At 42.4% G+C, this 25299-nt stretch overlaps 1 protein-coding gene across 1 annotated transcript in view; it reads left to right on the forward strand.

Moving 5' to 3' along the window:
* The window catches only part of SLC15A1 (solute carrier family 15 member 1), a 51441-nt gene that overhangs the window by 12182 nt on the left and 13960 nt on the right, over positions 1-25299 (forward strand). Inside the window, exons 2-16 of the mRNA XM_079779108.1 lie at positions 6638-6654; positions 7057-7138; positions 7239-7380; positions 8912-9031; positions 11115-11214; positions 11449-11539; positions 13285-13368; positions 16059-16141; positions 19157-19243; positions 19807-19896; positions 21538-21582; positions 21726-21758; positions 21843-21931; positions 23142-23223; positions 24934-25053. Of these exons, the coding sequence (XP_079635234.1) occupies positions 6638-6654; positions 7057-7138; positions 7239-7380; positions 8912-9031; positions 11115-11214; positions 11449-11539; positions 13285-13368; positions 16059-16141; positions 19157-19243; positions 19807-19896; positions 21538-21582; positions 21726-21758; positions 21843-21931; positions 23142-23223; positions 24934-25053 (1265 nt within the window). The remainder of the gene's footprint in view (positions 1-6637; positions 6655-7056; positions 7139-7238; positions 7381-8911; positions 9032-11114; positions 11215-11448; positions 11540-13284; positions 13369-16058; positions 16142-19156; positions 19244-19806; positions 19897-21537; positions 21583-21725; positions 21759-21842; positions 21932-23141; positions 23224-24933; positions 25054-25299) is intronic.

The raw sequence follows: 25299 nt of genomic DNA on the forward strand, positions 1-25299 counted from the left end.
GCTTACAGTATTCCCTCCGTTTCATTCCTGGTACTGATAGGGAACACTTTTCTCCTCTCTTAGACTTCAGCAAAGTGCTTCATCCCTTCTCTTCCCAAGTCCAAGGGCTAGAAACTCACTCTTTACACCCATTGTGGCGCTGAGGGTGTCCTTAATACCTAGGTAACAAACCATAAGTTCATATTTCCCCCCCTAAACGGTTCCAAATATGGAATGTTGTTTGTTAGGCAGTAGGAAATGCTCACCATAATGGAGAGATTTCATTAAGTAATGGGAAGTGATTAGATGGTCTTTCTTGTTTTTTCCTGCTGTTGCCCCTAAGTCAGCAATCATAGAAATCTATCATGTACATTTATTTTATTCGTTTCTTTAGCCAAAAGAAAGACAAAAGCACTGCTGGCCTAGAAACCAGAAGAACAGGCCTTGGCTCAGTGATTGCTCTGTGCCCGTGCTGACCAAGCGAGCTCATGGCGAGCCTGTTTTACTCAGACCAGCAGTTAAATCCAGGTGACCCGTGAAGGATGCTAGAAACATCAGACCACCCCGCTATGCCGATTCGATGCCAAGAACAGACCCAATTGCACCAAAGTAAACAGACTCTTGTGACTGAGTTGAAATTTGAGTTCAGACTTAAGACTCACCCTACGCATGACATCCACTTTCTACGATAGCAATCCTGTTGACACAGGTGAATAAAGATTAAAAAAAAAAAAATGCTGACCGCAGTATCATATCCAGGAAACAGTGCTGAATTCTGCAGGAGAAGAGTTTGCCAACCTCTGCCCGGCAGTGCACACCTTTGGAATGCACACCTGCCAGAGATTGGAAAGCTTCCTGAGCGATGACTGGGGACTCAGATTTTCTCTTGCGGGACTTTAGAAATTTCATTTTCCATCATGTAGTTCTGGGTGCGAAGGTTGCAACAAGTCCTAGGCTCTCTGATTGTTTTGGTCTTTTTTCTATAACACTATTTACGTTTGAAGTAAACAAAACCTTTGCCATTATTATTTAGCAGTAGTCAGTGTTAAATAATATTTAGCAAAGTCTTTCCCTGGAAACCAAAATTCCGAGAAATCTGCAAAAGGAAGGATTGCAGGGAAGCCCCAGGCTCTCTCTGCTGAGTTTGGGTGTTCATCCTCCCTCCTGCTTCCCTAGAGAAGGTTGGAGCCCATGCGGTGTCACTCCCTGCTGGGCCTGGTCTGTGGGAGACAGTGGTAAGACCACATTATATGAAGCCTTAGTAGGCGGAGCATTGTACGGTCCTGCCACGTCCGCATATACTGTAAGTCCTCGAGCAGACCAGGCACCACTGCAATGAACTGGGCTCCGAATACCGCCAGAGGGCTTTCCAAAAGCACGGGTCCTTTCATTTCCCTGGGAGTGGCGCTCTCCCCAGTCCGGGGATGAAATCTGACTTGTGGGCTGTGTCAGTCATGGTCCCACCAGGAACAAATGGCACACTCAAAATAGGAGCATTCGTTTAAAAAGAATAATTAGGAAAGACTGATTATGGGAACCATACATGATAGTGTAGGAACCCGGAGTCACGACCCCATTGCTACCACCCCTGGAAAGTGGTACAAAACAGTGACCAAGCCCCGGAAGGAGAGAGCCACGTGGAAAGTGTCGACTTCAGAGGAGCGGTGTCGGTCACTTGAGGGCACAGCAGTCTCAGGTGACCTTTCCGGGAAGGAGCCAGGAAAAGAGACACCTGACCTTCTGGTCTCCTGCAGGGGCTCCCCACCGGCCAAACCATATGGGGAATCGGGAGGACAAGGGGGGACACTGATGAAATCCGTGCAGGTCAGCCTCATGGGCAGAGGGTGGCTAGCGGGCCTGGAGGGGCCAATGGAACTAGCGAGTGGCAGAGCCAGGATCTGAACATGGTGCTTGATGACCGATACCACTGGTTCTTTGGGGGACATATTCATTCCACAAACATTTAACCTTTTGCACTCGGATGTTGAGTGTGACTCGACACAGTTAGCATCGGTAGCAGCTCGTATGTCGAGCCACACTCGACACGTAGTTTCACCGCGGGGGGAAGGGGGATATCTGTCTATTTTTCCAGTATCTTTTCTTGTTTTCATTAGCATGAAAGGACAAGTAAAATGTAAATGCCGTCTTAACTGATGCCACCACCTAAGCTTATCTTTTGCATAGGCAGCAATCTTGAGTAGGAGGGTCCAAGGCATGAGTTGCATCATGCCTTATTGAGCTTGCATCATCTTCCCTTGGTAAAGAACCTTCCTTATCTTTTCGTCTCCTAGGTTTGTTTAGGTTTCTATTAGCATATCACAGATGTTGTCATGACACAGGGTTTAGTTGGATGATTGGTTTGCCCCCTAGCAGTCACACGTTCTGAGTGAATTTCCCCTCCTCAGGATGGATAAGTTTTCCAAAGACATAGAAAGCAGCAATGATGAATTTTACTTTGAAAACGAAGAAAAAAGTGAAAAATGTAATAGTGACGAAAGTGAGTTCTCCAAGGATGCGAGTGGAGATGATGAACAAATCGCTGGTCCTAGGGGAACTACAGAAAGGAAAAAGTCTTGCTTTGCCCAAAGATCTGGCTGAAAGTACTGACAGTGACAGTGACATTGAATTCATAAAGGCAAAACGAAGACGCACAATTGTTTATTCGAGTGAGAGTGATGGAGATATAGGTGATATCATTCAGAATTCGGGTATAAGACCCAGTGAAAGTTACGTTTCTAGGGGAAAACAGGAAAAAGAAAAGTGGACATCTACATCTGTGGATGACAAAGAGCCTAGCAGAATCCCTTTCTCCACTGGTCAGTTACATGTTGGACCTCAAGTTCCTTCTGGATGTGCCACAACAATAGACTTTTTTCAGTTGTTTTTTACTGAGACGTTGATAAAAAAATATAACGGATGAGACAAATGAGTATGCTAGGCATAAAATTAGCCAGAAAGAACTATCCCAGCGATCCACTTGGAATAATTGGAAAGATGTGACGATAGAGGAAATGAAGGCTTTTCTTGGTGTAATACTAAATATGGGTGTATTGAATCACCCCAACTTGCAGAGTTATTGGTCCATGGATTTTGAGTCTCATATATCATTTTTTAAATCTGTTTTCAAAAGAGAAAGGTTCTTGCAAATATTTTGGATTTTACACTTGAAAAACGACCAAAAGTCAAGTAAAGATTTGAGAACAAGAACCGAGAAGGTAAACTGCTTCTTGTCATACCTTGAAATGAAATTTAGGGAGAGATTCTGTCCTGGAAGAGAGATTGCTGTTGATGAGGCTGTTGTTGGTTTCAAGGGAAAGATCCACTTCATCACATATAATCCTAAAAAGCCAACAAAATGGGGTATTCGTTTATATGTCCTCTCAGATTCAAAATGTGCTTACGTACATTCATTTGTCCCTTATTATGGAGGAATAACATCTGAAACGTTGGTGAGACCTGATCTCCCTTTTACTAGCAGAATAGTTTTAGAGCTTCATGAAAGATTGAAGAACTCAGTACCTGGTTCTCAAGGTTATCATTTCTTCACTGACAGGTATTACACTAGTGTCACTCTTGCAAAGGAATTGTTCAAGGAAAAAACACACTTGACAGGGACAATAATGCTCAATAGGAAAGATAATCCACCTGATATCAAACATCCAAAGCTAATGAAAGGAGAGATAGTGGCTTTCAGGGATGAAAATGTAATGCTTCTTGCGTGGAAAGACAATAGGATAGTCACAATGCTCAGTACATGGAACACTTCAGAGACTGAGTCTGTGGAAAGGAGAGTGCGTGGTGGTGGGAAGGAAATAGTTCTCAAATCCAAGGTCATGACCAACTATACAAAGTTTATGGGGGGTGTTGATATAGCTGATCATTACACAGGCACATACTGTTTTATGAGGAAGACTCTAAAATGGTGGCGTAAATTGTTTTTCTGGGGGCTTGAGGTCAGTGTTGTAAATTCCTACATATTGTACAAAGAATGCCAAAAAAGAAAAAATGAAAAACCGATAATGCATGTGAAATTTATTAGGAAACTAGTACATGATCTTGTTGGAGAATTCAGAGATGGTACACTAACTTCCAGGGGTAGATTATTATCCACTAACTTAGAGCAACATTTAGATGGAAAGCTCCATATAATCACACCTCACCCTAACAAAAAACACAAAGATTGTGTTGTTTGTTCTAACAGAAAAATCAAAGGAGGAAGAAGAGAGACGATTTATATTTGCAAAACATGTGAATGTAAACCAGGTCTTCATGTGGGTGAATGTTTCAAAAAATATCACACCATGAAAAATTATAGAGATTAAAATTACTCTTTGAATGTATCAATAATTTGAAATATAAAAAAATCCAAATAAATAAGTTTGTATGAAAAGAAACTCCAGTTTTTTATTCTACTGCTGTGCTTTGTAAAATCTGGGGTATTTAAAAAATTAAATCCCGAGTAGAATAAAGGAATCGAGAAAAAAGCAAGCGAGTGCAAAGGGCTAATATCCCCTCTGGAAAGCAGCGTGCGAGGTGCTGAGGATGCCTAGGTAGCAGCATCTCCTGCTGAATGCCTCGTCATGCCCTGGCCGGGGCTTTCACGCGGGGCACGCACAGCGGTCCTGTGAGGTGGGTGGCCTTATCTTCATCGGATAGGCAGCCTGTCCGAGGAAAGATGGGCTCACCCAGACTCACAGCTGGAAAGTAACAGGACAGGGATTCAATCACATGTCTGGCCCCATGCCCGCATTCTTCACATGATGCCCCTCAAAGCAGCCCATCCCCACAAGGAAGTCTAACTGGGGAGAAAAAAACAGACTTTAGGGTTGAGGAATCTCCTTCCAGAACTTTTATGGGCAAGAAGAGCTCGGAATCGGAGTCCCGTGAGACCAGACAGTTAATTGCCCTCCTTGGGACAAGGACTAAAATAGCATCACTGTTCTTACGTGGGCAAAAGTGAGACCATCTGGTGTGCGGCCATGCTGAGGTGGAGAAGTACCAATGCCCACAGACAGCATGACCAGAACCGGGAAGTAAGGCCCCACCAGGTGAGCGGGTGAAGGCCTGGAAGACCACGTGGGTCTGGGCCAAGAGCAGAGTTCCTCAGGCAGAGTTCACAGTTTTGTTTCTTGTGGGATGGGCCCTGCATTTGCACAGAATGAAAATACAAGGTGGCAGGTGGGAGAGGCAGGGCCCTGAATGGGGAACCGTGTGAGAGCTTGAGGTGGGGAGGCTTGGTGGAGACTTCTGTGTGCTGAGCAGCTTCTATATTCAGTTCCTGCTCCGAACTGGCACCGAAGGATCTGTCTGGGTCTCAGGGCCAGAGAAGTGGCAAAACTTATTTATGTAGATCAATCGGGCAACTCAACATCGCAGCTCACCTGTGGTTCTCAAAGTGGGGTCCCTGGACCTGAGTAGCAACATCACCTTAGAACTTGTTAGAAATGCAAACTCAATGGGCCATCCCAGACCTACAGAGACAGCAACTCTGGGCGTGGGGTCCAGCAACCAGTTCTCATAAGCCCTCAGGGTCATGCTGAGGCACACTTCAGTTTGAGAACCACTGCTGGGGGGTCACTGATTCCTAATAGAGGAGGGGGGACTGCTCAGGGGTCCCTAATAGCAAAGAACTCTAAGATGTGGTCAAAGGGGGCTGAGAGGAGGAGGGAGATGATTCCCCATGGAAAGGGGCCTAGCATGTGACAGACACAGACTTCTTTCTATACAAACACTGGGCAATGCGTTAGTATAGAAAGAAGCACGAGGAAATGTTAAGACTTGAGACAAGACTACGGGTTAAATCTTGTCAAAATTCAGGGGAGACAGAGGAGCATGGTCTGGGCAACAGGGATGAAGGGCACTAAGTTTAAAAGATGGTCAACGGCACGTGGTTTGTACCAACTTACTTGGATTCTGACCCTTTGTCTTTTTGCTCTTCTAACAATGGGCCCTGCTCTGGTAGGTATTGGAAAAGTGGAGATGGACAGCACATGATTCTTCCGCTAAAGTGGAGGCAGAAATATAAGCTGTTATTGCATTATGGCAGCATAGGAGGTCAGAGAAGGCTTCATGAAGGGAAGGAGGGCATACAAGGAGCATTCCTGGCAAAGGATTTGCTGTTTTGTGCATGAAGGACTTTGGGTGGGTACACACCGGTTTAGTGAACCAATTGTGGGAGCCCTCTCTGCCTGGGGAAGGGGCTGGAAGGAGGGTGGGCCCAGGTAACAAGAATGCTGGTTGAACCCTCACTGTGTTTTAAGTGCCCTTAAGCATTTTATATTTCCATTATTTAATCCTCACCAAATCTGCTGACCTTGTGAGATAGTAAAGAACATGCTAAAAGTCTGGATTTCATCCTGTGGGCAGTGGGCAGCCTTTGAAGTGTTTTAAGGGGAAATGGGTTTGGCACCATTCTCTGTGCCTCTGGTTCTCTACTCTGACCCACAGGAGAGTTGTCTGGAGCTAAGTAAGAGCAGATGCAGCTGCCAGGCCCGACTCTGGACAAGAGGCGTGGCTAGGGCTGGGATCCTGGAGGTGGCTGCAGGGGTCTGGGCAACACATCTGACTGTCAGGAAAAGTCACAGGGGCTGAGTTTAGACTCAGCAGAAAGCATTTTAATTATTTGACTTTAATAGTGGCATTTTTGTTTTTCTTTCAGGAACGTCCAAATCATATGTAAGTATCCCCTTTTTCTTTTCTGTGTAACTTCACCTTATAGACTCTAGTCTGTTTTGCTCCAAAATGTTCACATGTGTGCTTCATTCACATAACAAATGTGTGTCGTGCATCTATCATTCATGAGAGGGCAGTCCTGAGTTTCTATGAGACGTTCCTGCTCTTTAGGAAATGCTTTGTGCAGCCCTTCTCAGGCTAACAAAACTAGACGCCTCATTTCATCGTCGTCTCTGTGTGGAGTGTAAGGGAATAAAAAAAATTTAATTCTAAGAGTCTACCTCTGGATAGTCACTGACAACTGACTACATAGGCACAGGTTGCTTTTCATGCCATTGGCACTCATTTGTGACAATGGGCCAGCGAGGAGCATATTTTAACCCTGGACTGTTGTTGTTTTGTCAGAGTTGCTTCGGTTACCCCCTGAGCATCTTCTTCATCGTGATCAATGAGTTCTGCGAGAGGTTTTCCTACTATGGCATGAAAGGTAACTGTTTTCGACACCCACCCCCTTGCGTGCAGAGCGCCAGTTGCCGCGACCACTCCTAACCGTGCTTTCCCTCCCCTGCCCTGTCTGCTGCGGAAAGCACTCCTGATCCTGTACTTCACACGGTTCTTTAAGTGGGACGACAACCTGTCCACCGCCATCTACCACACCTTCGTGGCTCTCTGCTACCTGACGCCCATTCTCGGCGCTCTCATCGCCGACTCCTGGCTGGGAAAATTCTCGTGAGTAGTTGCAACTCCCTTGTTCCCAGGCAAGCCAAAAAGTAATTATTAGCTTAGAGGTTTGAGATGATGGGTTCTGGGAACAAAGAATCGGAAACCTAAAACTCTTGGGAGAGCATGCTAGGCCCTGTTTCTGCTCCTCAGCGTCCCCCCAGAGCGTGGCACAGTGCCTGGCATTCAGCAGTGAGTGCAAGTGGCATTTGTAGGTTCTCCCGTCCTCCTTCAAGCAGCAGTAACATCTTTGTCTCATCTTGAAATAGTAGCAGGGATACCATCGCTCATTAATGATGTGGGAAGCATTGAGTTAAGGGCAGGGAGAACAAAGAAGCTCCCCAGCCGATGTCCCAGCTGTCAAAAGGCTCACACTGCTCCATGGACAGAGAGGGCACGGGGCACCCACCCAGCCCTTGGTCAAGTGCACTCAAGAGGGGGTTATCAGGAAGTCCCAGGACTTAATCAGCAGAGAAGTGAAGGCTCTGCCAGGCCAAGGCACAATGTGGACAGAAGCAGGGAAATTCATTCTCTCAAATTAACTCAATACACAAACAAGCAGTGGTCTGCTCCTGGCCAAATGTTGTTACCAGGCACCAGGTAAGTATCTCTCATTGTCTAAAGAGACATGTAGAGGTGTTCTCTCTTTTCCGCGTCCAGCACGGAAAAGGAACGGGTCCGGTTGCTGAGTGGCGGAGCTGGGGATTAAGAAATAAAAGAAAGAAAGAAAGAAAGAAAGAAAGAAAGAAAGAAAGAAAGAAAGAAAGAAAGAGAGAGAGAGAGAGAGAGAGAGAGAGAGAGAGAGAGAGAGAGAGAGAAAGAAAGAAAGAAAGAAAGAAAGAAAGAAAGAAAGAAAGAAAGAAAGAAAGAAAGAAAGAAAGACGCAGAAATAGAAGCAAGCTTGGAGCTAGGTGGGACGCCATTCTCTCTGATGGAGAGGCAGCAGCTGACAGCCCAACGCAGCACATTTATTTATACCTCCAATTACCAGGAAGTAACACCAAAACTTAGGATCAAAGGAGCTTATTTGCATTCTTAAGTAGGCCCTAGCATTACTGGATTTACATATCTAGACCCGCCCCTGCCAACACCTGGACAAAGGTAAGAAGTCAGAACTGACCACACCCCCCGCCTTCTTGGGGGGGTGTAACCGAGAGACGGCTCTGCCAGTCACCTCGGGCTCAGCTGACAACAATTTAAAGAATGTTCATGTGCCTTCCCAGGGGGCCCTCTACAAGACAAGTACCGATGTCAGTGGTTAGGTAAAATAAAACACTGCGTCTTTCAAAGAGCTCAAAGATAAAATGCATCTCCCCCCTTGCTCCGGCTCCTCTGGGCAAGTCTTTGCTCTGAGCTTGCAGGCTGGGCAACAAGTTCCTCAGCAGGTTGCCTTCCTAAGAGTTACCGATTTTACTCAATTTGAGAAACAAGTACATTCATGACCGGGCTCTCGAAAGTTTGAAGCCGGGGGCCTTTTTGTGGTGGAGTAGGAAGCGGATTGTACAATTAACTTGGGTTTTCTTAACCCCTCTATACACAGGACCATCGTGTCACTCTCCATCGTCTACACAATTGGGCAGGCAGTCACCGCAGTAAGCTCCATTCACGACCTCTCAGACTTCGACCACAATGGGACCCCCGACAATCTTCCTTTACATGTGTGAGTTATGTTACCTGCTGCCCTTCCCCCTCCCACTGGTTGCTTCTTTGGTGCTCCAGTTTTTCACCTTGAACTTCACCGTAGTGTAAGGAGGGCTTTACAGCGATATAGAGAAAGCCGTTTAATTGACTTAAGTGTTGGGTCTTCATTACGTCGCCATCCTAACAGTTGTCTGGAGTCATTGCTCACTTGAAGGCTTGTTGTCTGGGGTACATGTCACGTGGTGCGTGGTCAGTGCACGGGATACTTACTAGTATGTTAATCATCATGTTCCCTGGAGGGACAGACGTTACTGCCACTGATCTTGATCCTCAATTGGACCAGGTTTCCTCAAGACTCTGTACCTTTGGTTTTCTGTCTTGTACTACACTTTTGCTGAGTTCCCATTAACTCTGTTTCATAAGTATTTGTTCGAGCCGTATGTTCTGCGTCCTTGATGGACGCTGGCATTGATGCTGCCATTGACAAGTGCTCTCTGTGAGATTGAGTTCCCTTCACTGCAGTCTGGTCTAGTAGACATGTTACCAAGATTTATTTTGTTTCCTGTTCATGTGCTTCGGTTCCTTGATCTCTAAGTAAACCATCTTATCGGCTGGGAAAATATAACTGAACTGTCCCTCTCTCCCTCTCCTTTCCTCTCTAAAATCAATAAAAATATATTTTTCAAAAGAGAAATAAATTTGAATTCCTATCTGCAGCCCCCGAGTTTCTGGTTTATTCACCAGTCAGACTGCTGTCCAGACGAGGTCCTTTGTTGTAACACCCGTGGTGCCCACAGGAAACTGCTGGTCGAGGGCGGTGGCTATAAGCTCAGTCTGGCAGCTCAGACTTCCAGTGTCTGACCCCCAGCCCTTCCACAGAGCAGCTGTAAGGCTTGGGGCAACTTATCTTCTCCACGCCTCAATTTCCTAATCTACAATATTGATTAAGAACATGGACTTTGTGGGTTCAAATTCTGGCTGTGCTCCTCGCTAGTTGTTTCTTAACCTCTGTGCCTAGGTTTCCTCATTTGTAATAGCACCTGCCCACGATAGGACTGTGTGTGTTCATCCAGATGGAGCACCTGGAGCACTGCCTGGCAAGTGACAAGTGCTCAGGAAAGCTTAGCTACTTTCCTTGCTCATGGAGTTCCTATTAGAGCACACCCACAACCCTCACAAGAGTGCTGGGTGTGTTATAGGCAACTGCCATGTTTTGTTGTCTTTTAAAATGCTTAGAGTGGCAGCACTTAAGTTCTTAAGAAGCAAACAATGAAAGAGGTGCTTCAACCAGCTAATTCAGGAAGATGAATGTGATATTTTTAAAGAATTCTTTCTATGCGTAGTAGTTCTAGATTTTGTTTCAGAAAACACTTTTTAGCACTTTAAAGCAACATAGCAATCAAGAGATATGAAAACACACACACATAAAACCTAAAATTTGTAGTACCTGCTATCATTTAACAAAACTACAAATGAGGGTTGGCGAATTCTATGAGTGATTTTTTTTTAATTCAGAAAGTAAAACACTTACAGATAACTTGGATAATGCAAAAGTAAATAAAAATAAATGATCCTTAATCCCTTCTAATTATTATAAATAATCTTTTAATATTGTAAAGTATTATAATAAGCATTTTGCTTTACTTTACAGTCTTCTGTAAACAAGTTAAGATCATACTAACTAACCTGATATTCTGCTTTGCCATTAAATCATGTTTTCTAATGTCTTTTAATGACTAGTATGAGTCTATTAAGATTACACAGAGACAATGCTTAAACATTTCACTTACCTATTCTTTTATTGAAAATGATAATGCTGCAGAAGAACCCCATACAAAAATCCTTGTTCAGTATTCAAGCTATTGCTTTAAATTTTCTAGCTAGTAAGTTATTAGATAACGGAATACACATGAAGGCCCATGAGATCAAGTCCCCTTCACCTGTCAAGACTGCATCCCTGCGCATTATCTTCTCATAGAGGTTGCTATCCCTTCTCTGTGCTTACCGCTGCACCTGTTCTGCTGAGGAAAACTAAGAAACAGGAGGTTCCTGCTTTTAAAATCTCCCATTTCAGCAATACTCCCACCCCCTTCTTCCTGTAGGGCGCTGTCCATGATTGGCCTGGGCCTGATAGCTCTCGGTACTGGAGGAATCAAGCCCTGTGTGTCTGCATTCGGTGGAGATCAGTTTGAAGAGGGCCAGGTAAGAGCACATGCCTTCACAGAAACCACATAAATGGACTCTAAACTTCCAGGAATCAAATTCCACCGACACTAGGTCTGTGCACCACTGGATTCTTTTCAAGTAGATTTGAAAGTGAGATACTGACCAAAACTAAGTTCGAAGCAAGGTCAGATGATCAGCTATATAATCAGGTTCGATCAGTTGTTACATAACCAACTTCATTATACTTTAATTTTATCTTTGTTATTATAGGAAAAACAAAGAAACCGATTCTTTTCCATCTTTTATTTGGCCATTAATGCTGGAAGTTTGATTTCTACTATCGTCACTCCCATTCTCAGAGGTAAAAAACATCAGGGGCGGGGGGCTTCTGTTTGTTTGTTTTTTAATTTTGGGGAGAAAATCACGTGGAAAGTTTGTCCTTGCTTTGCTTGTTTTGTCCTCTGCTCCTCCATTATACTTCAGCCACCAGACACATAACAGAGTACACATTGAAATCCAGAGTATGGGCTTCTTTTCCTTCCAGTTGTATCTCCTCTTCAATCTTATTAGAATCCCTTGTCCTAATGACCACTGGAGGATCTATAGCATCCTTAGCACAGCAGTCACTTTTTCTAAATGATCACTAATGCAAAGTCCTTATTCATGTAAGAGATAAGACAGTAGAAGCTCTGAAAAACACATTTTTGCCTTCCAGCTTTGCTCCCGGGTAATATTCAGTGAGTTAGGGAGAATTTTGTGGGCAAGGTTTTATTCTTTGCTTTCCTATCATCTCAGATATTTCAAAAAGAACTGCCCAAGAAAGAGGAGATAGCAACTGGCAACAGCACTCAGATCTTTGTGCTTGCTAAGAATCCATTGAGAGTTTGTGGATTTCCCACATTGAAGGAGATATTTGGGGTCAAATTAGACATGGGATCAGATTAAATTATGAAATAAAGTATTTTGTGGGGGTTTCTGTATTTCTGCATAAACTAGTAGTTTGGAGATGATACTTAAAACACATTCCAACTTGTTTTGTATAAAAATTTAGTAGTTTTTACTCTTATGTTATGTTTCCTCACCTCCCCCCACCTTCCCTCCTACTAGAATATCCACTATGCATGTGGTGCATCAGAGAATGTGTTACAGGATAACTTCTTTAAAGGTGAAATCATGATTCTCACACAAATATGAAATGAGCATGTGACAATGATTTTATATAACTTAATAATTAATGAGGAAACTGGAAAGCTACTAGTCAGTGTCAATAGGGATTTGACTAACAGATTATTTATATTCTTTTCAGGGAGGGAATTTATTTTGCTTTGCCATGAACAGAAGTCATTGCATGTTTTCTACTGATTAACTTCTTTCTCTACAGAACTGTGAAATAGCTAGTCAAAGACAAAGTTAAAACCCCTTTAGGATCAGATTCCTGGAGGCTCCAGCATTCCATTAAAAGGACTTCCAGAATTCCCTTGTTGCTCCTTCCAATGTCTTAATTTTTTGTATGCCAATCCGAGGATTTGAGAGCTAGCAAAGTCTGGCCTCTAGGCCCAATCCAGAAATGTAGAGAAGACTATCCAGTTGTGTGCTGTCTATGGCTGCTTTCATCCTACAGAAGCAGGCTTGAGTCGTTGGGACAAAGACTGAATGGTTCACAAAGCCTAAAATATTTGCTCTCTGGCTCTTCACAGAAAAGTCTGTTGACCCCTGCCCTGTGTCATCTAAGTATTTTCAAATTAGCATGAATTCAGGGACATACAAGATTAATTTTCCAAGCCACTTTTGATTTTATTTACTGAGTATTCAGGTCATTTTTATCTCCCCCACCAAGAAAACCCACTAAATGTAAGAACTGATTTTGGCTTGACCAGGATCAGACATCTACATAGGGGCTGAGGTTAGACCTGTCCCCATCTCCTGCTCTTTCTACTACAAAGCTGCTTTTCTCCTCTGGCACTGACACCAGTGAGGGAAATGGATATGTCTAAAGCATTAAGTGAAGAACAATACGTAATAACCAGTTAGGGATTGTTAGAAAATGGGGACTATATGGGCATTACCAATGCCATAATGAATTTTAATCTGGTAATTTCTCCCCAGTTCAAGAATGCGGAATTCACAGTAAGCAAGCTTGTTACCCACTGGCGTTTGGGGTTCCTGCTGCTCTCATGGCTGTTGCTCTGCGTAAGTAGAATCGGTTGAATTAATTCAATCCTATGATCAGATCAAGTCTTTACTTAATCACTGTGACCACTTTTTTAAAAGTCATGTAACAAATTGTAATGGTAAATAGTATGAAGACTTGCCAACCCATGCTAAACATGCTCTGAGAAGTCAAAGAATGTAGAGTTGGCATTTTTTCAGAAAGAATAAGATCAAAAAAGTGTTTACAGGAAAAGGGATCAACTGAGTTGGACATCTAAACTATTTAGGCAGATTGAGATGAAGATGGCAAATCTGCTGGACTAGCTGAACCCATAGCTGAAGGCTTTCCTTCTTATCAACATGTGCTCATCTACAACTTGAAGACATGACAACCTGGTCCAGTTGTTTAAATACTTCCAGTTCCATCTAGATTTCCATAGTGTAGCATCTCAAAATGTTTCTACTAGAATATCTCCCCTCTAGGATGAATATATGTGTGCTAGACGCATTCATTCACACATGAGTTCTTGGCACTGGCTTTTTAGGAAGTGTGAAGAGATTTCTACATGGGATAGTTTGGCTTGAGAGATGGTGGGGGTCTTCGTTTCCTAGGACTGCCATAACAAAATACCACAGACTGAGTGGCTTTACCAACAGAAATGTATTCATTGTCTCACAGTTCTGGAGGCTGAGAGTCCAAAATCAAGTGTCAGAAGGGTCATGCTCCCACGTAAGGCCCTGGGGAGGGTCTCTTCTGGCCTCTCTCCCTCTCATGGTGCCCTGGCTTGTGGCAACAGAATGTCAGTCTGCCATGGCCTTCCCTCTGTGTGTACATCTGTGTCCAAATGTCCCCTTTTTATAGGGATACCTGTCATATTGGAGTAGGGCCACCATAATGACCTCACCTTACCTTGATTGTCTGTATTTCCAAATAAGTCATATTCTGAGGTCCTGGGGATGAGGACTTCAACATCTTTGGGTACAAGAAGGAAACAGAGCCCAATTGCCATCTCAAGCTCAGAATTCTCCCCTTTATATATGTCCATTTTCTTCCATAATTGTTTAACTACTGCCACACTCCCCTAAAAGTCTCATGTATACCTTTCTCTCTCTAATTCTGAGTGAGGAAATGGAGATAGAGAGAACTTCAGAAACTGTTGTTTTAGGCTGGACACTATATTAAGTTGTCATTAGGTAAATTTTCATTTAGTCCGTATGAGTCATTCTTACATCAAAGATTATGCTTTTTCTTGTGGAGGAATTGAGAACAAGCCAAATCCTATGTATCAACACCCTCTCTAGAAGTTTCTATCTGCAGCAATCTTATGTTTGATTTAGGCTTCAGTTAATCAGAAGCTTAAATATTAAAATATTAGCTAATTAAAAAATGTACTGGCCTGGCCAGTGTGGCTCAGTGATTGAGCATCGACCTATGAACCAGGAGGTCAGTTGGGTTTCCCATCAGAGCACAAGCCCGGGTTGCAGGCTCAATCCCCAATAAGGGGACTGATGTTTCTATCTCTCTCCCTCTCCTTTCCTCTTTGAAATCAATGAAAAATATATTTTAAAAAAGTGTAGACTTAGTCTGTTGCGCATCTCTTCCAACCATGTTTGATTAAGGGCAATTGGCATTGGGTTAGACTACAAGAAAACTCATCTTTCTTTAATTATAAAGAACATCTAAATAAGGCACATAGTTGGAGATAATGCTTGAGAGTTGGCACCTATCAAAATCTTAGGCCCTCTCTTAATGGAGGGAAAAAAGTCTAATTCAGATGATCAATTAGTGTTATAAAAAATTTTTAATTCTGGTATTGAATAATCAGAAATCCTAGTATAAGGATTGTGTTTTCAGAGTTTCTTCCAGAAATGCTTTTTTTCCCTGCATTCTTTTTACAATATGTCTTTCCTAAGAGTTGCTTCATTGTAAAAGTGCTTTTACTTGTGTAAAACTGGAGCTGCAGATGCAAATAATTGTAACTGTGATTCTGTACCATGACCACAGAATACATTCTGTTAACGTGAGCAAGTAAAAGTTCCAACAGATAGTCCTTATTTCTTTCTGATGATTAAAAGAAGAACTTACCCGGCCAGTGTAGTTCAGTGGTTGAGGGTGGCCCTATGAACCAGGAGGTCCTGGTTTGATTCCCAGTCAGGGCCCATGCCCAGGTTGCAGGCTCAATCCTCAGTAGGGGCCATGCAGGCGGCAACCAATCAATGCTTCTCTCTCATCATTAATGTTTCTATCTCTCTCTCTCTCTCCCTTCCTCTCAGAAATCAATAAAACAATATTTTTAAAAAAGAACTCTGTCTTGTCATTGCAACTGAAAAATTAAAGCTGATTTTGTCTTTATAGAGTAATACATTAACCTAATATGTAAAAGCACTTATTTCTTTGTCTCCCTTTACATAGTGATAGAACTTGTGCCTAAATAGCTAAACTAAGAAATTTGTCACTTTATAAGCCTTTGAGCGGCCCCAAGTTTGGGGACATAGATAGTAGTAGACTTCACTGTTTGTATGTGAGAACACAGATATAACAGTACTCAGAAGCTCCTGGGCTTGTTAGAATCAAAAGCACTTTCTTCACTGGGAGGGAGGGAGGTACCCCCATTCTATGAGTAACCCTGGTGTGTCCAAAACAAGGTTATAACTCAAATAAAAGCACATCTTCTGGGTCCCAGGCAGTTCTGACAGCACCCTGTTACATAGTTTCTTTTGCCCTGCAGTTGTATTTATCGCTGGCAGCAGCATGTACAAGAAGTTCCAGCCCCAGGGGAACATCATGGGTGAGGTGGCCAAGTGCATCGGGGTAAGTATTTCAGCTCTCTCTCAGTGGCATTTAGTCACCCCAGAACCTTTCACTTCCTTCGAATTAGAAGTCAATGAAGTATCGACTTTCCTTTAAGCGTTGTATTAGTGTTCTTTACTACAGGGGTGGGCAAAAGTGGGCTAAATTACCAGCCACCATTACCTAAAAAGTAAATCACAAGTAAGGATACGAAATAAAAACAATAATAATAACACAAATAATACAAATAAACAATACAATAATTAATAAATAATAATACAAGGATAAACTGTTTTGCATGCTCACAACTATAAACCTACTTTTGCCCACACCTGTATTTTGATAAATTGAGTTTTCTTGTAAAATTCGCCACATGGAAAAGGACACAAAACAGAACTCAACTAAAGAGGGATAGAAATGACTCTTGAACTTATAAAATGAGATCAGTAGACATGGAAAATCAAATCCAAGCCACCCCTCACCTATCAAAATGGCAAGCAGTGTCTGATGTTTGCTAGGCAGCAGTGTGACAACGAAGAGGCGTGGTTTGGTGCTACGTGTCAGGAGTCTGACGCATGGAGTGTCCTTAATCCTCCTTCCACGAATCAAGGCTAAAAACATAACTTTTAAAAACCAGCACAAATTCACATTTGAAGATTATCAATGTAATGTTTACAACAGCAAAAACGGCAACACAAAACAAAACAAATATTTACAGCAGCAAACATGTAAGTCCACCAAAAATGGGAGAAAACGGCTAACTTACGTCTGTGCCGCGTCACGCAGCCCTCAGAGGTCTCATCTTCAGAGACTGTTTGGTGATGAGAACATGCAGAACGTGGTTTCTTCCATACACAGCTGCATGGTGTATGCACATATGGACACATTTAAAGTCAGGAATAAGTAATGGAGTCAAATAATTTTATTCCCCTATTTACGCCCCATATTTTTAGTGACTATGTATATTGTACAGGCAGTCCTCAGGTTACGTCGGACTCGACGTACGTCATTGCGTGGTTATATCGCCATCTCCCATTTATTTATAAAAAAAAATAGTTCTGTCATTTCGATATATGTACATATGTGCTTTATGTTTTTTATTATTTATTTACCACAAGTAAAGGTCAGGAATTGCTTTCTTTCTTTTAAATTTTTATACTGTTTCACTTCATTACTGCTGTGTGTGTGCTCCATGTGAGTGACGTAGGTGCTTATGTAGGTGGGTTCCGACTTACGGCGAAAATCGCATTATGTGGCGCCGTAGGAACAGATCCCCAACGTAACCCGAGGACCTACTGTATAATCAGGGGAAAATGTGTCACTTTATAAAAAAATAATTGTGGATAATTTTTTGGATGTAAAGGCAGCCTTAAGATAAAGTTAGGCCCTGGCTGAATAGCTCAGTCAGTGGGAGGGTTGTCCCATACACTAAAAGGTTGCTAGTTCCATCCCAGGTCAGGATTTTTGCAGGAGGCAACCAATTGATGTCTCTCTCTCTCTCTCTTTCTAATCTTTCCTCCCTCTCTGTCTCTCTCTCTCTCTCCAAATAACATCAACTTTAAAAAATCCTCAAAGATAATGTTAGGTCACTTACTTTTTCTTTGCCTGGCTTTATTGCATTAAATTATATATGGGCACTTTACTTTGTGAAATTAACGTGTCCTCTCAGAATCGTTTTTGTTCTCTTTCCTTTCAGCTATTCCTTCTTCCTTCCGTACTTTCCTCTAACATTAATTACATTGATCCCATCACAAATTTTTTTCCAAGCTAGGAGGGGATCTTACCAATGATCTCTTCAAGTCCTTCCTTCCCAAGTAACTGACAATTTGGTTCAAATTCCAAAAGAAAAACTTCATGCTGTTTAGAATCATGAGACTTGTATTACCCTGCATCCAAAACCGGCCCACAGCTTTGAGTTACTGCCTTTCAGTCATGCATGTCCCCAACAAGCCCCACCACCAGCTTCTCTTGCTGCTGCTTAGTTACAAATGCACTTGGCTTTTCCTGAAGGCCTCTTACTGACAAGGAATCTTAGAAGCCCCTAATTGTATGATGGTGGGTCAGTATATTTTTCTAATCAGTGTTACCGTGTTTTAAAATATGTTTAACTGTAGCCATTATTTTTTATAAACCCATTTCTGTGTAGTGGGTTCTCACTGTCCTTTATATGCCTGTACCATTTATTATAGACCTTCTGTATAATATGGTGGCCACCAGCCACATGTGGCTATTGAACATTTAAAAGGTGGCAAGTTCAACTGGGGAACAGAATTTTAAATTTCCCTTAAAGTAATTTAAACTATATAATTCCTTATATATGTATTTCTATGGAGTGGGTCCTTTTAAATCTAAAAACCGATACTTAATTCAGTTATTGGAAAATTTTAAAGTATCTTTGGAAAAGCTTAAGTATGTAACTCTAGTTTTTCAAACATAAATTTTATGAAATATAAATGCAGATCAAATATTCCTGATAAAAATTTAGTGCTCAAATTAAAATGTGCTGTAAGGGTAAAGTATGCCCTGGGTTTCAAAGACTTGGTATAAAAAAGAATGTAAAACTTTTTATGAATTTTTAAAATATTGATTACATATTAAGATCATGTCTTAGGTTTGTTGGGTTAAAAATATATATTTAAAATTAATTTGACCTGTTTCCCGTTTGCTTTTCTTTCTTTTCTTTGAATCAGACCTTTGGAGCTACTTATTTATTTATTTATTTAAATAAATTACCATTGCTTTTTAATATGGCTACCGGAAAACACAAATGTTACATGTTATGTTTCTATTGACTGCTGCTCTGGAGAGTACAGTAGTAACAGTGTGACTTTGTTTACCCCAACTCACTTGAAGATAGCAGGAGCTTAGAAATAAATGCATCATGCCTTTTAGCAATGTCATACTAGTGTACTAGTATACAATTTTGTATTTTGCGTCTCTCACAAGTCTTCCATTAAAAGGAGTTTAATTGAAATGTGTTTCCCTGATAAAGTAATCAGTTCTGTTCTGAAATTTGCTTTTTCTCCCCTCCTTCAGTTTGCCATCAAAAATAGGTTTAGGCACCGGAGTAAGGACTTTCCCAAAAGAGAGCACTGGCTGGACTGGGCCCAGGAGAAGTATGACGTAAGTGACCCTATTGCTGCCGTGTCCCACCCAGGGACCGTCCTCTAGGAAGGGAGCACCCACAGTTACAACTCCTCCTGTTCAGGCTTCCTGGAGGAGATCACCAACTGTGTCCTCGGAACCTTTAACAGCATGTTAACTAAGACTCTGGGAGTGTGATTGTTTTCTATCGAGAAGAACTTGACTAACAATAGATACAATGCACCTGGAGACAATATTATCTTGTCATAGATGTGCATTTGGTACCACCTGCCAATTAATATGTGTAATTGTGCTCACATAACTTTAGCTTGAATCTAGAAGAGTTAAAGGGTGATGGTGGTGGAGTTTACATTTAGTAGAATTTATATAAATTTGAGTAATTTACCTCCTACACAGACATTTTCACTCATATTTTAAATAGCTTAGGAAGTTTTCGTTTTCAAAAGGAACCTGGGGTAGGGTTCTTCGGAATTGTTCATCACCTCCCAGCTTGTCTTCAGATGCAGATCGGTCCACACTGAACCTAACATTGCTGGTGACATAACCCTGTCTGACTAGTCCCTCCCCCACTCCAACCACAGGAGCGGCTTATCTCTCAAATTAAGATGGTTACGAAGGTGATGTTCCTGTATATTCCACTCCCCATGTTCTGGGCCTTGTTCGACCAGCAGGTAAGGTGAAACTATGTTTTCGTACATCTTCATGTAGCAAGCGTTCTTTGGGTGCTGCCATGTACCAAGCCATAGTATCTGGTTCTTTAAAATGTTCTCTTCCAGTTTCTCTTTTATTCACTTATTTGATCACTTAATCACATTCAGGTTTTTTTTAAAAAACCAACTCTAGGTGGTTCTAGCCACATCTCTGTTGCCAAAGAAGGAAGAAATTAGGTGTGTTCAAGTAAAGGAGACTTAGGAGAGACTGGATCAAAGTGCCCAACACTCTTTCAAATCAAAACTGAGAATAAAGAAAAATTGAGAAAAGAAAAACTGAGAAAAAAAGAAAACTGAACACAGAATAAAGAGTTTTCCCATTGATGCATCATGGTAAACAGATGTAGTGCCTTTTCTGGGATCCACAGACTATTTTAACTGACAGGAACTTGACATCTTTCCATCTAATTGGGATGCGTGGTTTAGAAGCACCATCCAGGGGTGCACGATGACTCCCCGAAGTCAGTCTAACCAGAGCAGGAACTACACCCCGGTCATTGCCTTGTCGCCTGCTCTTTCTCCCACAGCTGTCAGATGCTGGCCTCGGAATGTTTCAACGCAGAGTTAGATAACTGAATGTATGATGCCTACTAGTCAAAGGAATAAGATATTATTCCTTTTAGAAACTGGAGTTTTTCAAAAGCTCACAAGCATGTGTAATTTTATGGTTCAGGGAGGATTCTTGTATGAGTAAACCATCGCTTGTAAAATAGTTGAGTGTACACATTTAGTCTCCTTATTGGTAAGTGTGAAATTGAGGACAGCATTTGAAACACCAGGGAGGCAGTTTTGCACGTTGATACGAACCTGTTACTGGATGTGGACTTGCACTAGAAACACACGCACCCCCTTTTAGCTGTGTGTCTTGGGGCAATCCCTTAACCCTTCTGAAAGGATAGTAACCCGCGGCAAGGCTGTGAGGGTCCACATGGGAACTAGGGCATACACCCCTGTGTTAAGAATTAGAACAGTGCCCTATTCCCGCCTTACTATGATGTCCTCCTAGTGGAGGGGATCCGTTACGTTGAAACATGTACGTCTTTAGTCCTCTGTGGGAATAACGATACTTGTACAGTCCTGAGTCGTCTTTTCCTAGGAAATAGGTTTAACGTAACGAGGCCGCTCAGGTTTAAATTTGTCACTCTCTTCACGGAATCACATTGTAGGACAGCTTGGGCTGTCAAAATGGCTCTTAGCAATAACAATGCTCTCGAAACTGTGATGCCACTGAATATAGAATATCCTCAGGCTGTAAAGCTGCTTTCGCCTGGCAGCTAATGTCTCGCTTCCCACCAACCTCAGTAATGCATTTTTGTCTTTCCTCAGGACAGCTTTATCTCAGAGCAGAGCTGTGTAGGTGCTCTGTCAGGGTCAGGGGTATTATATGTTATGTTAACTTGCAGAGCAGAAATGCAAGTTGTTTCTCCTCACCCAGTATTACATGGAGCTGGGAGGTGAACTCAGCATTGAAAAAATTTTAAATCCCATAACATTTCAGACCTCATTCCTGATTTGGAAAAAAAAAAAAAATCAACATTGACTTGTAAAATGTTTAAAAAGCCCATGTTCCCAAATGATGCAGTTTACTTACTTGTTTTTAAGGGCTCAAGGTGGACCCTGCAAGCAACAACGATGAATGGGAAAATTGTAAGTCTAAGACATCCCCTGTCACTGTTCCTTTGTTTTAGTCCCTTTGCCCCCTTTCTCCTTCGTTTTCATGACATTCCCAACCCCCCAGTTGATCATCTGTGGGCACTTACCAATGAAACTCCTCCCCCCTCTGTTTTTAGGGACTTCTTGACATTCAGCCGGATCAGATGCAGGTAAGAGAAAATAATTAAGCTGCTTTCAGAGATCAAAGTCACCTTTGAGCCAATGGTAACAGTCCATCTCCACTTCATCTGCAGACTGTGAATGCCATCTTGATCGTTGTCATGGTCCCCATCGTGGACGCTGTGGTGTACCCTCTGATTGCAAAATGCGGTTTCAACTTCACGTAGGTGACCGGCAGGTTGGGGTTGAGGCTCCATTAGTCCTAGGACTTTGCAACGGGGCTGCACTCCCTCAGCTTCCAGGCCTCCGTGGAAAAAAATAACCTGTCTCCTCTCCCACAACACCGTCTATATGAGGGGGCTTTTAAAGAAACACATTTGAGCCCTGGCCACGTGGCTCAGTTGGTTGCAGTGTCATCCCACGCACCAAAAGATTGTGGGTTCAATACCCAGTTGGGGCACATGCAGGAGGCAACCCATCAATGTTCTCTCTCTCTTTCTCCCCCTTCCTCCCTCTCTAGAATCAATACAAACATATCCTCAGGTGAGGATTAAAAAAAAAAAGAAATACATTTGAGTTAGATGTCTGTGTGCTGATGTTTCTGAAAACTTTCCCTTAAAATTAAATGTTATTACCAGCAGCCTGAAATAGCCTCTCATTAAGGCTCTCTCAGATATGCTGAAGGTTGTTCAGAACAGGCGTCCCCAGGATGTATCACTTTGGCCCATAGAGTATTTTGTATTTTGAGCTGAACCCAATCTAGACCCTGTGGGCTCATGAAAAAAAAACTGTCTATCTCTCCCTTGAAGAACTTAAATTGGGGGCTTGCCTATAATGAGTCATTACCAGAAATAACTTTTTATGACTTATCTAAATGGCAGGGTAAACATCTAAGTTACTAAACAACTGCTTTTCTTGTTATCTTACAAACTGCCCTCCTCCCCTCTGAAGCCCCAAGGCATCTTGACTCAGGATGCTATCTATATCCCATTTTCCCTTTCTGTGTCTGAACCTCTCATGTATGTGGGGTTCCCATTCATACGTATGCAATTAAATTGGGTTACTTTCGCTTGTTAATCTATCTCATGTCAATTTAATTATTAGACCAACAGAAGGAACCTAGAAGGGTAGAGGAAAATGTCTTCCTCCCCCATAATCTAGATGATAAAATGTTAACTATAATCCAGAGTATCACCGAAATTATAATTTCTAGAAAGTAAACGTAAAAACACAAATGAGACTCTCTATTCCATTTAGTGTCCCTAGTCTTGGTCATGAATAACAAATGAAGAGGCTCTTTCAATGTCATGTGTTTTGGAAGGGAAGTTAGTTTTGTTTGGGGATGGTGGGAGAGGAGTGTGTCTTTGGGGGGCATGTCATTAGCTTGTGTGTATGAGACAGGTTGGGAGTCACTCTCTTGCTTGTCTCATCAGCCCCTTGAAGAAGATGACGGTCGGGATGTTCCTGGCTTCCATGTCTTTCGTGGTGGCTGCAGTTGTGCAGGTGGAAATTGATGTGAGTTGTCCTCTGATTCTCCAGTGGCCGTTCTGGGCTCAGGCATTCAGGTGGGGTGTTCAGAAGTCTTCTTTCTCCGGGAGTAGAAGAATTAGGGGAGGTCAGGATCTTTGCTAATAAACTGTCCTGAAACTATGGACCATGCACCCCAGGGGCAAAATAGTCCCTTTCTGACAGCATGGACTGCTGGGTGTTATCTCTGCAAAGGATGCAGCCAGGAATAGGGTCAACAGGCACACTTAATGAGGAGGAAAGCTGGACCACGTTTACATAAGGAGCTTCCTTTGCAGTTTTTAGAATGGGAGATAAGTTTATGAAACTAGTACTTTTATGAACTCCTAAAAGAGCTAGTGAAAAGAAGTTCAGCACTCACAAAGTATTTCAAAACTGTGTCAATTGTCTTCTTGATGGGCTTCTGCCCTTTTGTATTCTAACTTTTCTAATAATGATTAGTTCCCAAGCTAATTCCCATGTCTATTGGACCCACAATGGGGCTAAACTAGACTCCTAATGTCCTTAGTCTAAGATCAGGTCCTGGGAACCTGGTGTTATATAGTATGTAAGGTAAGAGGTAGAAGAGCTATCTCTCTCTCTCTCTCTCTCTCTCTCTCTCTCTCTCTCTCTCTCTCTCCCCCACTCACTCTTTCCTTCTCTCTTTTTTAATCTATATTTTTAATTGTGATAAAAATATACATAACAAAATTTACCATCTCAGTCATTTCTGAGTGTACAGTTCAGCAGTGCTAAATATATTCACATTATTGTGCACACAATCTTTAGAATGCTTTTCATCTTCCCAAACTGAAACCCTACATCCATTCAACAACAACTCCCCATTCCTCCTCCCCAAACCCCAACCCCTGGCAACCACCATTCTACTTTCTGTCTCTATGACTTTGAATATTCTAGGTACCACATTAAGTGGAATCACACAGTATGTATCTTTTTGTGACTGGCTTATTTTATTTGACGTAATGACCTCAAGGTCTATCTATGTGGCGCATGTATCAGAATGCCCTTTCTTTTTAAGGCTGAATAATGTTCTGTTTTATGGATATAGCACATTTTGTTTATCCATTCATCTGTTGATGGACACTTAGGTTGTCCCACCTCTTGGCTATTATGAATAGTGCTATTATGATCGTGGGTGTATTCAGTTTCTCTTGAACATAGCTAGCTTTGTGGAAAATTAATTGTGGAGCTGAAATAGAAATAGATTGCTTTAGTGACAGTGGGGTTTGAGAGAGGACATGTAGGGAAAAGGCAGAAACCCTGAGAAAAGGTGTGAAGGCCGGGGGGCATAACACATTTGTGAGAGGCTGTTTAGAGCACCATGTCCAGGGCTGAGGCCTGGGTGTCCAGAGTTGGAGGGGAGACATCCTGAGAAAGCAGCTCTCAGGTGCCACAAGATAAGCATTCATTTACGCTATGGTTCCTCTGACCCCTCAGTGATTAGGCTTCGTAACCTGGAGCCCTTGGCCTGGAGGTAGGAGCCAGAAAGCCTCCTTCTGATTACTCCCATGTTCTGTACAAACATCATTTTCCATGGGTGCCATGAAGTGAGTGCTTAGAGGCTTTGGGGGCTAGTAGGTGGTGCGCCTCAGCCAGCACAGCTTTCCGTGGCTGGGGAAGGGGACTCTAGTGCTCCGGTGAAGGTATATGCTGTACAAACTGAAGACCTCACTGCCAATTGTCTTTTATTTTGTTCAGAAAACTCTTCCGGTCTTCCCCGAAGGAAACCAAGTCCAAATTAAAGTATTGAATATAGGAAGCAATAACATGACTGTATATTTTCCTGAAGAGATGGTGCACGTTGGCCAAATGTCTGCAGTAAGTAGACGGAACAGAAATTTATGTTTCATCATCTGGCCTGGGTCATAATAGGATTTGCAGAATCTGATCTTCTTGGTCCTGGTATAAATTCCAAGATAAGCCCAGAAGGGAAATGTCTTAATATCATGATCTCCTTTTGGTTTCACTCTGGACCAGTGCACATCAAACTTTAATGTGCATATGAATCACCTGGGAAGCTTGTTAAAAATGCAGACTCTTGATCAGTAGGTCTGAAACCTTCCA

This window comes from Cnephaeus nilssonii (genome assembly GCF_951640355.1).
Source record: "Cnephaeus nilssonii genome assembly, chromosome: 8".
Classification (NCBI taxonomy): Eukaryota; Metazoa; Chordata; class Mammalia; order Chiroptera; family Vespertilionidae; genus Cnephaeus; species Cnephaeus nilssonii.